Source organism: Larimichthys crocea, chromosome XXIV (assembly GCF_000972845.2).
Source record: "Larimichthys crocea isolate SSNF chromosome XXIV, L_crocea_2.0, whole genome shotgun sequence".
NCBI classification, from domain to species: Eukaryota; Metazoa; Chordata; class Actinopteri; family Sciaenidae; genus Larimichthys; species Larimichthys crocea.
In genome coordinates, this window is record NC_040034.1 from 16,105,191 (window position 1) to 16,119,025 (window position 13,835).

The 13,835-nt window shown below is 37.0% G+C and overlaps 1 protein-coding gene across 1 annotated transcript; it reads left to right on the forward strand.

Annotated features, from left to right (window-relative positions):
• Positions 1 to 1,007: 1,007 nt before the first annotated feature.
• On the forward strand, positions 1,008 to 13,747 carry LOC104939929 (calpain-1 catalytic subunit). The gene is made up of 22 exons (XM_010756471.3): positions 1,008 to 1,200; positions 2,003 to 2,257; positions 2,617 to 2,686; positions 2,845 to 2,963; positions 3,069 to 3,202; positions 3,300 to 3,474; positions 4,118 to 4,192; positions 4,371 to 4,456; positions 5,509 to 5,583; positions 5,952 to 6,112; positions 6,614 to 6,780; positions 7,116 to 7,127; positions 7,230 to 7,438; positions 7,670 to 7,712; positions 7,851 to 7,919; positions 8,847 to 8,904; positions 9,033 to 9,094; positions 9,303 to 9,371; positions 9,489 to 9,567; positions 11,302 to 11,418; positions 12,154 to 12,206; positions 12,729 to 13,747. Exons 2-22 carry the CDS (start codon positions 2,021 to 2,023, stop codon positions 12,753 to 12,755), a joined length of 2,097 nt encoding a protein of 698 aa, XP_010754773.3. The 5' UTR covers positions 1,008 to 1,200; positions 2,003 to 2,020; the 3' UTR covers positions 12,756 to 13,747.
• The last annotated feature ends 88 nt before the right edge of the window (positions 13,748 to 13,835 follow it).

The window sequence follows — 13,835 nt, forward strand, 5'->3', positions numbered from 1 at the left end:
GTTGCTCAGAACGCAACAACAAAAGCAAGTTGTAGTCTTTTCATGTTATGTTAAACTGTATGAAATTACACTACGTGAAAAGATTTCATTTCATCAAAGAGCAACTTGAGAGGTATGAGGTTCCCATTTAAAACTGTTAGATGTTGCAAATGATGGTTGAATGTTAATTCTAATGTAGCTTTAATTATGCTCCATTTTCAGGTGGTTGGGATGAGTGTTGTTGCTATCCAAGTGCTTGCAAAGTGTTCTGGACACAGATTAGTGCCACACTTCTGCCCTCTAGTGGTTGAAAACTGTACAATGCGCAACCTGAGGATCTGACTATCACACCACCCATTAAAATGTGACACACTGGTATATATATACTGTACAGTACAGTAATTGGTGTGCCCTAAGGTTGTTTCACACTGTTGACATGCTCACAAAGTCTACAGACTGCAACAGTTCCTGTCGTAATCGTATTCTAGTTAGTACAGGATAAGATTAACTTCCTTTTTTTGTATCTGTTCATAAGACATACTAACATGCTATTTTAGAAACTGCAGTAATGGCACTATTAATACACACACCAACAATTATAATGCAAGAACAGAAAGTGATCTTGTACTTGGAAAAAATTATAATTACAGATCATCAGATAAAAGGTTTGACATGCAACTTTATTGTTTGTGTTCTCAAATGTTTTGATTCCACCGAATCCAGCTATTATGTGCTTAACTGACAACAATCAAGTTCCAACATGTTGCTTAAACTGCATCACACATTGCGGAGCAAACTTTTTTTTTATCACTTATACCATGCTGGTTTGCACTGTATATCAGTGTGAAAGAGTTTGCATGTTCTTCCTGTGTTAGGGTTTCATCCTGCAAAGACCAAATACTATACACCTGAATGTGCATGTGACTGTTTGTCTGTCAGTGTGCATTAGCCTTGTGACAATACACCATTTGAACAGGTCAGGTCAGCACACACAGTCTGTTTTGTTTGTTTTTTTCAAAGAAGTCTAATTAGAGTGTAATATTTATGGATACACCCTGTTCTTGCACAATCTTTCTCTCTATTGGTCTGACAGTGCACGAAGGACTTTCATAAAGGAACATCCCATGCTGACAGGAGTAGCCTCAGGCGTATTATAGACAAAAAAACTTCTACTTTCATACTTACTGAGCCACTCATATTCAACTTTCCTGTGCTGGTTAGGTAAGATAAAACTCTTCATTTGCAAGTAACATTTCAAAACAGACACACTGTCTTATAGTTTAACTTGTAGTATTGTAATAGTTGCTGGTTCAGTTTCTATTCTGGTGTAATCAATGTTACATTTGAGATTAAAAAAAAAAAATTACTGTGCATGGTTACATTACTGCTGTGATTAACAAATTTTATTTTGTTATTTGTGGTCCAGAAAAATCCCATAAGTATAGTCCATTTACCATGTATTTTACCTTACCTGCCATGAACACTCAGTGGATGGATCTCACCTCCTCTTTTACCTCCTCAGTCATTCATGTGAATCTACCATGGTAGCCAAAGTTAGACAGTCTGGCACTGTGTGGACAAGAGCAACAATATGATACTGTGGTTTCCTACATAATGAATTATTTTGTGGCGTTCAAGTGATAAGTTTATAGTATAAAGTAATGTTACAAAGTAATGTTTACATAAAACTACAGATGCTGAGCAGGCTTGGTGTGTGTATGTGTGTGTGTGTGAGTGTATGTGTGGTGAAAGTGGTAGATGTACAGAGGTAGATCAGTATACATACAGAAGAAGAAGAAAAGGTGATATCAAAATCCAACTGCACTAATACCAATACTAATTTTCTAATACCAGTGTCCCATGCTAAACAGAATCCAATCCAGAATCCACTGAAATTGCTCACAGTAACCACAGCTGACTTATGCAGAGACCTTATTTTTCTCTCTTTACACAGTCCAATTCTGCTTTTTAGAAACTGCCAGAGGAAAAAAAGCAAATATTTAAGATTTTCTTTTCTTAATAGAGCTCAAACACTGCAACGATGCCTCCACCAGGTGTGTGTATGAACATCATTAATGCACGGCACAAGAAAGATGGTTTTGGGACTGTTGCCAACCCTGAGAAGCTTTTCAACCAAGACTTCCAGATGTTGAAACAGTATTGTATCATCAACCGGGTAAGGTACATCGACGATGTGTTCCCCCCTGACAGGGTGTCCATCGGTAAAGATGTATTGGATCCTGAAGACGTGACAAGAGTGGTATGGAAGAGACCACCGGTGAGTGTCTTGGTGCAGATGTGATCCCATATCACACTAAATGTTCATAGTTAAACAAATGTGTGAGTTGTCCTAGTCTTCAGTAGAGTTTCTATAAAGTGAGATTGTTACTTCAGATCACTGAATGCTAAATAATATTGCCAGCTCTTTCTCCTAACATCACTGATCTATTTGGTCTATTAATATAAAAATATTGCTTTTATGTATGTATTTTTAAACATCAAAAGGTCAAAGACAAACCTGACAGAGCTAAGCAAGCCATTATATAGTGTATTGATATAGTGTTATCTACCAGTTAGGCTAATACAAAACCAAACACCATAACAAATTCTGTGTTATGAACAATTCTTCTGTTTCAGAAAATTGCTCCCAATCCATGTTTTTCTGTTGATGGGATGTCCAGGTTTGACTTTGGTCAAGGCATTATTGGTAGGAAAACCTTCATTCATAATACATAAATTGGTTTTCCAGATCTGAGTGCAGACAATGGGCAGAAAACAGAGAGCTATATGTCAGAAGATACCACTCACACCTTTGTCTGCTTAGTACACCTTTCTGGTAACTTAAAGACCTTTTTATTTACTCAGGAAACTGTTGGTTTCTTGCGTCTATCGGAGCTCTGACATTCCAGGACCACATCCTTCAGCAAGTTGTTCCTCAAGACCAAGACTTTGATGAGCAGTACTGTGGGCTGTTCCACTTCCGGGTAAAACAACACTCACTGAATATTTGTCTAAAAGTCTGCTCTTCTAAAAAAAGGTACATATTTTGCTATAAACCCTTCCTTTTCTCTTATTTCTCAAAAACTTAGTTCTGGAGATTTGGAAGGTGGGTGGATGTTGTCATTGATGACAAACTACCAACAATCAATGACAGACTACTCTTCGTTCACTCCAAAGACCCAAATGAGTTCTGGCCTGCTTTGCTGGAGAAAGCCTATGCCAAGTATGGAAAAACTGTTCTCAGTCATAAAAAGCATTATATCAGAGTGAGGTCTGTCTTTATTTTTGCATCTGTGTAAGTGATTTCCCATTTGTGTCAGGGTGTGTGGTTCATACTCAGACATGATTGCTGGAACTCCTGCTGAGGCTTTGGTGGACTTCACTGGTGGTGTTCACATATGTGTCCAGCTGTCAGAACCTCCTCCACACCTGTGGGAAATGATGTACAGAGCTGGCCAATCCAAGTCACTGATGGGTTGTGGTACACCAAAGGGGGTAAGCACCAATATACCACACAAAAGCTAGTTCTTTTTGCCTTCTGCTGAAACTCTTTGGAGTGTCTGTCTTGTCCAAAAGACCTGATGCTCATCTTCTTGATCACTGCCGATCAGTAAATCTGTGTACAAATTCAGGGGTCATAGGAAGAAAACAAACTACATGCAAAACATTAAAACACAGCAAAACTGAAATAAACAAGGACCAAGGACCATTAACCCCTGACCCCTTGGCATTCACTTCACTTGTCTCTCCTCTCCTGGCCCACTTTAACCCTGTTGACATTTTTCGGATTTTTGGAAGACAAAACAGTGGAAATACTGAGGATAAAAGGTATGGTTAAAACAATTAGTTTACTTTCTGACGTCTGTTTGCAAAGGATATTAGTCCACTGGTGGCTTATTAATCATAATCTTTCAATCTTTTACCCCTAAGTGACTCCATAGACTCTTAAAAGGTCGCAACTCATGCATGAGTTCAGGAAATTACATGCTCCTTTCATGAACAGTGAGAAAAAAACAGCCTCTCCCTAAATGTAAAGGTTAAGTGCTTGAGGCAAGTTAAATGTTAAACGCTGAAATAATGTGGTGAGAGGGCGCGGTCGATGCAGCTGTCACAGTTTTCACATGATTTTCACCTTTAGGAGACATCTGCCAACACTGTACTACCAAATGGATTGGTTGAAGGCCATGCCTACGCTGTCACGGGTGTGAAACAGGTGAAGGATTACATGTGTCATCAGGTCACTGCAACATACAATATTAATTAATTCAGTGATGTTTAAAGTTGTATTAGTAGTCAGGGTTTTTAAGCTTTCAAAAAACAAGTTTCAGGATAATAGAGGCCTTAAATAGGCCTAAATAAAAATTGTGTTTTCTCTGGTAACTGTTGGTCAGGTGATGAGCGGAGGGCAAGCAGTAAGCCTGGTGCGTTTGTGGAACCCATGGGGCCAAGGAGAGTGGAATGGAAACTGGAGTGATCGGTTAGAAGGCCATGACTGTGACTTTGTGACTTGATTTGCTGCCTCAGGGGAAAGGAGACATTTATTTCTAATGACAGGCAGTTTTTTTTTTTTTTTTGAATAATGCTTTGTTAAAAAAGTGTGTCAGCTTCTTAATCTCTACAGTGGTATGTCTTTGTAAATCCAGTATGAGGGGTTTGTTGACATTTGGGAATGAGTCATGACAAGCCTTTCTATTGTTTTCTTAGAGTCATAACCTGCTTGTTATTATAACAGCACTAGTTTTGCTAGTTAAGAATGAAACAACAGCAAGGTTTGACCGGTCCTAAATGTAGGCTAAGTAAGCCTGCTCTGCAGCCTCAGAACAGTTATCATAAACAGAAGTTTGCAGTACAGACCAAAACTGTTTGGTCTGTACTGCAAACTTTATTTTGTACCAGGCTGTAAACATGTTTATTTGTGCTGTAAAGTAAGGCATTTTATTATGGGGGCCTATGACAATAATGTTCTGGAACTACCTCAAGTGGCTGTTCGAGGAACTGCAGCTTTGGGCACTTCTATGTTGGCTTCACAGCCAAGAAAGTTGCCCCTTGCTTTTCACTTTAGCTCACTAAAGTGTCTTAGTTTTCTAATCTGAACTAAATAATTACTTACCTAAACCTAAATCCAAATAACCAGCAGACAAGAAAAATTATATTATTATATATATATTATATTGGCATATTTAGCTCATGCTGGTGTCTCATACAGTCATCAAGTTTGTACCAGATGAGTCTCGACATAACTTCTGTTGTTTGGTAAAAAGGTCAGATAAAAGCAGAACAAATATTCCCTTAATAAAATGTCAACATGTGGTATTTGCTTATTTTACAAAACCTCACTTGCTTTGACTGAAAACCAGTTTGTGAAAAAGTCAAGAGAGTAAGACAGCTAGGGATATCTCTATTCACAACTTCCTTAGTGTGCTTAGCATGCAAAAATAAAAACACGTTGAGCTAAAATATAGTTTAAAAATCACAATTTTCTAACAATACTGTCTCTCCTCTTCCTTTATTGACAAATTGTATCTAAAGGTCATCTTTGTGGCAAACTGTGAGTCGCCAAGATCGTGAGTTGTGCCTTTCTGTGTGTGACAATGGGGAGTTTTGGTAAGCATAGAGAAATCATAATTTGACAAATCTCATTTCTAAAATTACCAAATGCAAAATGTTTTAACAAACTAAAACAAATGCAGCGTAGCAACTTGAAAACAAAAATTTATTTTTACTCTTTTTTTATTTAAGCAATAATTAGTTGTGTAAAAATGCATTAAAACCTAAAACTGATTATATAATATGTATATTTAAAATGATTAAAGGCTAGTTTGTATCTGAAAAGTTCAATGTATTTTATCAGGTACATACGTAGACTAGATCGCGCTTGCATGTCTTACCTCAACTGATTAATACAGAATAACAATTTTTTCTTGGATAGATCAAGTGAATGTGTTACCTAAATTTATCTCTGATGTCGACAGGATGACCCTGGAGGACTTCTGTAGGTTCTACTCGGACCTTGACATCTGCTGCCTGTGTCCTGACTTCCTTGATGGAAGCTCTTCGTGCCATTGGAAGACCTCCTTCTATGAGGGCAGATGGGTTGCAGGGACCACTGCTGGAGGATGCATGAATAATAGAGGTAATAGTATATAAGCAATATATGTAGTCTGGAGGATAAAAGTTTTTTAGTGTTTAATGCTTTTTTTCCCTTCTCTTTGTTACTTTATTCATGCATAATTGGAATGCTAATTTAATCAATTCATAATAGCTTTATAGATATATCAATTTAATAATGCTCAAAACAAGCGTTCCCAAAACACACTTTTAAATTTGAAAGCCTGTTAAAGATTAATGTTGTAATTCCATTTAAGATTAATTATTCATTTAATTTACGACGGAATAAGAAAATGGGACTATTCATTTGCAAATGAAATGATATAATTTAATGGACTCATTTAAAATTGGTTTTAAAAAAATGATCTGTTTATTATTTGATGACATCTCTTTGAATGTCTAGAATTATTCCAGTGCACACACAAGTCTCCATAACGAGAAAGAATTTGCCAAGAATGGATGAACTGGCTGCAAGCAGAAAAAAAATGTTAATATGTTTAAAAGTCTTTGCTTCTTTGACTTCCAGAGAGCTTCTGGACTAATCCACAGTATCGCATCAGGATTGAAAAATTACTCGATGAATGTTCCTCAAAACAAGGGGAAAAAAACATGCTGGTGTCTCTCATGCAAAAGCCTGACAAGAGGAACAGACGCCTGGTCCAAAATCTTCACATTGGATTCTCTGTGTTTGAGGTAAATGTTAAATGTTATTGTTTATGTCACAGTGTGAGGACTGTGAGGACTAGTAAAATGAAATGAAAATAAAAAAAATGACTGAGTGCTCAACTCAACCATTCTGTGTCATCATGGTGGATGAATATATTTACATTTTTTGGCTAATGTCACCGGTAGTATGTGCTTTCTTTTTCATAAGCACCTAAACACATTTTAAAGCATACATATAAGTGATCATTAAATTTCATATTTTTTTATTTGCATTATTTACATGCTTTCATATTGTCATGATTTCACTTATAATTCTGTTTTTTCCCCTAACATCAACTCATTCTCCTTCAATTTCTTTCAAGCTGACTGGACAAGTAAGTAACATTTTTAGCCGACTACTCAACTACACTGTTCTGCCATACAGATTGATATGAAATGCATAAAACTTTAATTTCTATGTATTATTGGTATTACAGTACGCGGGACATAGGGGGAAGTTCCCAGCCTCTTTCTTCAGCAGCCATGCACCTGTGGCCCAAACCAAAACCTACCTGAACTCACGTGAGGTGATGGAGTTCATAACACTGGAGCCTGGTGAATACCTGATTGTGCCGTCCACCTTCAATCCCAATGAGACAGCCTCCTTCATCCTGACCATCCTCTCCAAGTCAGAGACCCACATCCAGTAAGTAACTCGCAGCTAACTAATTAGCACGTCCTGAACCAGTCTGTCCACTCAACACAGAAAACAAAGTGGAATACTGTACATCAAACTCCTGGTAAGACAGTGAACAACGGTTAAGGGACCCCCAAAAAGATTTATATCATAAGCCCTTATGCTGCTCATTACTGACAAAAGTAATCATGTATGTTACTGTACACAAGTAATGTTCTCATGTCTCTTGTCTTTCTGCAGTGAGAATTCTGGTGGTGGTCACGAACATAGGGAAGGGGAACAGGTGTGCAAGACTTTAAAATACTGTTAATTTTGTTATTGTAGTACATATTTGCTCTTTTGGTTGCATTGATAGCATGACACATGCATATTGCCCAATGTATCAATTCATCTGGAGAAAAAAGTAATCAATCTTTTGCAGCACACACCAAGTGGAGAAGGAGGGGATGATGAGAACAAGAGAACCTTCTTCCGTCAATTCTCCGACAAGGTAATTTGTGTGTCTTATACTGGATTCAGACTACACATTATTAACTTTATAATACACATAACCTAATTAATGTAGTGCATCTGGAAGAAAAGTGGACATCAGGCGAGTGATCACTTAAACTAGCATAGTGGAACATCAACTTTTTTTTTTTGTGTTCCACAATGTTGCTCAGTGGAAGCTCATAGTGTTCCCCCATGAACATAGTTAAGCCACCTTTGTTTACCTTCTTGTTTCTAGATGTTGGGACATCACACAAGTTGTGAACATTGTAAACTATGACTGGACTGAGACCAACATGTCTCTATACAAAGTCATGGCAAGAATTTATAGCTCTATAATAGTCCGAATTGACACAGTTATCTTAACAGACAAAAATATCTGAGTCTGACATTAAAGCAATACTTCAACATTTTGGAAAACATACAGATACACCTTGTTGTAGCCTCCACCAGCATACAATCAAGGTAGATACTTGTCTGAACCAAGAAATCTGGCACAGAACAAGACATAACGTGCTAGTGAGTGTTAGAGATGCAGGACAGAACCAGGCAAACCAGTTTTTGAGCTATGCTAAGCAAAGTACATGCTGTACAGATTCCAGAATCCCAATCCAGCGTATAAAATGACTGGACTTTACATGTCTTTTTAATAAACATTCATGTCTATGTTGTATTTCGAGTATTGAATTGTATTGCTCTTTTTGCTGCTGTTTTATGTCTTTTCTTCTTCACTGTTACTGCTCCATTGTAACATAATTTTAAATATTATTTTATAGAATCATATTAGAAACATGTTTTATAGTCTTTTAACTACACTTGGTGACATATGTGAAACCCATAAGGTATAGGATGCTATTATTGGCCACTGTGTAACCATGATTATGATAATGAGCTAAACATACCTTCCTTGCTTTAATTTCTTTCCCAGTATGAAGAGGTAGATGCTGAGCAGCTCCAGAGTCTTCTAAATGATAACATCCTAAAAGGTTTGGACCAAAGAACTCCAACAGGCTTGAGGATATGATCCAAAGAATACATATATAATATATTAATCTTGTGTAGCACTGTTATGTTGCTGGGTTTAGGCCAAATGTTCTGTTCTGTTTTAATTTAGGAAACTTGAAATCTGGAGGCTTCACCATTGATGCCTGTCGCAGCATGGTTGCTCTGATGGATGTATCCTCCCATGTCATGTCATGTGAACCAGTGAACTATATATGTTGCTGCTGAATTTGCATTTAGAGGGAAATCTCTATCTTTGAACCACATAAGTAGAGTACATGCCAAAACCTGCTTGCCCTTTTAGATGTTTTTTCACAAATGAATGAACAGTTCAGAGACATGCTGCAACATAAGCTGCTTTAATACCTTAATGTTGGGTTAGACGTCAATCACTGGCAAACTAAATAGTGAGGAATTTGTTCGTCTCTGGAAGAAGATCGTCATATACAAGGTAAAAGGAACAAAGAAAAGGTTACAAATTTCACAGTAAATCAACTGGTGGTAAAGGGTTTAGAGTTCACCCTGCTTTAGATCACAAAGATTTTCCTGTTTTTTTCTCTCCAACCAGGACATTTTCTTCCTCACCGACATTTCACAAACAGGAACACTGTCACTGATGGAGCTCAGAAATGCAATCATGGCCTCAGGTAGACCATCAACCAATTATTTTTATTATTACTACTTTTTTATTAGTTTTCAGAAAAACATGTATGCAGACACAGAATACCTAGTGTGCAAGATAAAGATGAGGACTTGCACAAACTTGCATGAGGTAAATGACCTAAATCCATATACTTATTTACATTGCATGCACAAACACAAATCCCACAAATTCATAGTTTTATAACAGTATTCAACTCCCTCATTTTCCTTTCTGGTGAGTGATCTACAGTCTGCTCCACTTCTTTGTGGTCCAGACATAACTGAACCATCCTGGGATTTACCCCTTTTAAAGCTAACGACTGGTGTAGACAGAACAGGAAATGCAAAACCTTGCCAAACCTTCTTTGTAATTGTTTGTTTACAACATTTTTGATGTTGACATTCGGGTTTGTCAGACCAGGACCCAAAAACAGAGCCCAAAACAAAGGTTGAAAAGTGTTCATTCAAATAAATGGTGGGTTGAAGGCAAGTGAGTATATCTAGAGACAGAGGCTGGCAGGCAGACTAAACTTAGCTGGAGGTTTGCTGACGAGTAAATAGTAAAGACAAGTAAAACAACATACCGTAGAAGAGACTTTAGTGCAGATATACTGCAGCGTCCTGATTCATGGATAAGATACAAGTATGCAGGTTGCAGCACAGAGGTGGCTGATTGGAAGCTATGCCCAGACAGACACAAACACAAACAGATAGAAAAACAGGGCACTAACACTCAGAGAGATGAAACAGGAAACAATAGAGGAAAGGATACAACCAGACCATGAAAAAGCAATACTATGATCAAAATGCCAGATATACAATGTGTACCTCAGCTGTGGAAGTATTACTTGGTATTCTAAAGTACCAAAACAAAAATGTAATAAGTAAAAGTTGTGCATTTAGTGTCCTTCTTAAGGAAAAGGTCACCTGATGAATCACTTTTTTGTGTATGAAAAAAAAAACTTTTGTTGCAGTACACAAGATTAAACATGTTCCAGGAATGGTTAAGTAATGTTTAAGACAATAGTGTACCTACAGTAGGGGGCCGTATTAAACTAGAGCCAGACTGATATTTTAGGAGTTTTTTTTCAGCTAGAATGAAAATACACCTTTTTTTATGTGGACTGTGCACTGATTGTGTACCAATATGACTATGCAGATGTATTCAGAAAGCTACTTTCTTTAAAAAAATGTATAATAGATGTTACAATTAGAATTACAGTCATCTAATCAGGAAGGCACAACCATTTTCATCTAATGAAACTAAATAACAGGATATATTTTTGCAAAGTTCCTTAAGTGAGAGTAGGTAACACCTAGGTTTGTGGCAGAGGATTTTGATCACATGATTGATACAAATGTTTTGAGGGGGCGTGAATTGTTTCGGCTTCTAAATGGGGGCATGTCAAATAAAGTTTGAGAACCACTGGATTATTGACACAGTGATGATGAATGCTTAATTTCCTGAACAGATTCCAGGCACTTTGTGCTTTAATTTATCCAAATGCGAATAGGAGGAGCACAGTAAACCTTTTTATCACAGCAGACATGACATGTTATAGTAGGAAAAGCAGTGGGGCAACATTAACAATGGGACTGTGCTATTGTCGTCACAGTAAATCATGACAGTTCTGAAAGAAATAAAAAATAATCTGCAGATAAGTTGATAATGAAAACAATAGTTAGTTGCATTCCTAAAATAAATAACATCTAAACTTTTGACCCTATGTGTTGGTCAGGAAAAACGATCAGTGATGAAATGCTGAATCTGATGGCCCTGCGCTATGGTTCTTCCTCTGGAGTCATAACACTGGAGAACTTCATCAATCTAATGCTTCGCTTCGAATACATGAACAGTAAGTAAATCTAGACAGCTGATAACAGTAGACAAATAATGCTTAAGGTGAAATTAATGCTATACTTTATAATAAATACTTTTCTAGAATTTTTGTTCTTGTGCTTTGAGTTTTGTCTGTTTTCTGTCTAACTTGAACCCAAACACAGACTTGTGGGAACTCTATAAGTAAAACAGTGTTTCCTTCTGTATTTAGGCAGGTAATGAGATGCAGCATGGTAGTGAGGTGACTGTGTCAGGCATTGAGCAGGAAACGGCGACTGCTAGTGGGCAGGAAAAGAACAACAGAGAAATTAATATGCAAGACTGTCAGGCTCTGGGTGTAAAGGTGTGAGGAGAAGGGAACACAGCAGCAGGTGTTGCCATGATAATTGTGAGTCAGTAGTTAGGGAGAAGCAGATGTAGCAAAAAATAAATAAATTTGTGGTTTTCAGCAAAATTTTGATGCACACACTTCCCTCAGGATGAATTGTAATCTCCATTACCATCCTGATTTTTCATCTTGTGTCCATTATTAAATTACATGGTCAAATTTAAATTCTGGGTTAGCAATGGAAATCAAAGAAAGGTTTCATTATGCCAGTGTACCATTGGGTGTCCTACAGTAACTGGCAGTAATTGGCAGCATACCATTGTTCCATGTATGAGGTCTTGAGTGGGGTGAGAGTCATTACATGTGGCAGACCCATGTTGTGCTTTCACAGTTTTTGGACTAAGTATTTGTCTTTCCCAACAGAAATCTTCAGACAGTTGTCTGATGGAACGATCATGACACTACGTGAACAAGAGGTAATAAAACTTTATCAGAGGTGTTAAAATGTTCAAATGTGTATTCATTCATAACCTGCCCACCTGTTGAAACAGATGAAAGGAAATAACTGATTGGCAATTGTACAGTGATGCAAAAACGTCGCTTTCTATTTTCTATTTAGTATTTAGTTTCTTTTTCCCAAGTGTGTCAGTTGTTGTAGAAGGTGTGGCATGTTCATATAACATTTACAGTTTTCTCTGATGAAATGATCATGCTGTTAACCTAAAGGACCTAAATTTAATTAATTAGTGGATCTGTCCACTAATGGGATTGGTTCTGCTCGAGGTTTCTGCCTGTTAAAAGGAAGTTTTTCCTCACCACCATTGCCAAGTGCTTGCCCATGGTGGAATTGTTGGGTCTCTGTCGGTAATATTATTATTAAAGTCTAGACCTGCTCTGTATGGAAAGTCTCATGAGATAACTTGTGTTATGATTATGGAAACTACATAAATAAAATTGAATTGAATTGAATTAACAATCTACCCTTCTCTAATTTGCAGTGGATGTACATTTCTATGTACACCTAATCTGAAAGAGAAGACGGACTGCATTTGGACTTACATCAGCAGATGATGTGAAAAAGAAAACGATTTCTGCAAATGAGCGTTATGTGGTATAAAACTACAGGGCTTTTACTTTTGACTTTTAGTTAGAGATGTTACAAAAACTGTGTCCTCACTTCATTTTTTTTCTTTGGAGCAGTCCAAGCAATATCAATTATACAGGTGTTGGTTTATTCATTTTAAGATTGGTGTTAATGGTGTTAGCTATAGCTAATTAACTCCTCTCTTGTTAGAACAATGGCTTAAATGTATCACTGATAAAAAAATAGTTTAAAAAACACACACTTTAGGACTGTTTCTCATGACTGCTTTGTCATTCTACAGTAACTCAGGTCAAACATGTTATATTTGTTAAAAATGGCATGTTTATCACTGCTGGATCTTTTTTTTAGTTAGAACTGAATTAGTAGATTGAGAGCACGGTATTGAAAACTGAATTAGGTCATGAACACAAAACATTAATGATTTGTTTCCTAGGTAATATAATGTGAAATGCAGTAATGTGAAAATGCCACCCATCCTATAATACAAAGCCAAAGTACTATACATTTTTAAGCCTCAGTGTTAAGCTCTCTTATGTTCTCCATTTATTTTATGTGGGTTATTGCATTTATTGTTAGATGGGAACAGTGTTTTTTAACCACGTTAGCATGAGTGGTGCACACATTCATGACCCCGTGTGGATAAATTGTAATCACTTTGTTCTTTAAACTTTTCGTATAGTGCCATAATCAAGTCATTGTCAAAATTACACTTTGTCTAGTACTTTCTTAGCATGCTGACAAATGTTAACACCAGAGCACCACTGTGTAAGAGTGACCTCACACAGCTGCTAGCATGGCTGGATTCTCAGTCACGTTAAGCATCTCTCTGATGGGATACTGTTACTTTTTAAATGGGTTACTACATTTTCTTTTTTGGTGGGAATAATACAAATAAAAGCATTATCCAAACTCTTTTGGTGTACTGTATATGATTTTTTTCTTTTATCCTATAGAAATGCTTTGCAGATATGCTGGAAGGTGTACATTTATCTTGTGAAAT

What these genes read in the sequence shown, in the direction of transcription:
- LOC104939929 (XM_010756471.3), top strand. Translation starts at nt 2,021, where the DNA reads ATGCCTCCACCAGGTGTGTGTATGAACATCATTAATGCACGGCACAAG. An exon ending in CTTTGGTCAAGGCATTATTG is followed by an intron (nt 2,687 to 2,844) that starts GTAGGAAAACCT and finishes TTATTTACTCAG; the next exon opens with GAAACTGTTGGTTTCTTGCG. An exon ending in CTGGAGAAAGCCTATGCCAA is followed by an intron (nt 3,203 to 3,299) that starts GTATGGAAAAAC and finishes CATTTGTGTCAG; the next exon opens with GGTGTGTGGTTCATACTCAG.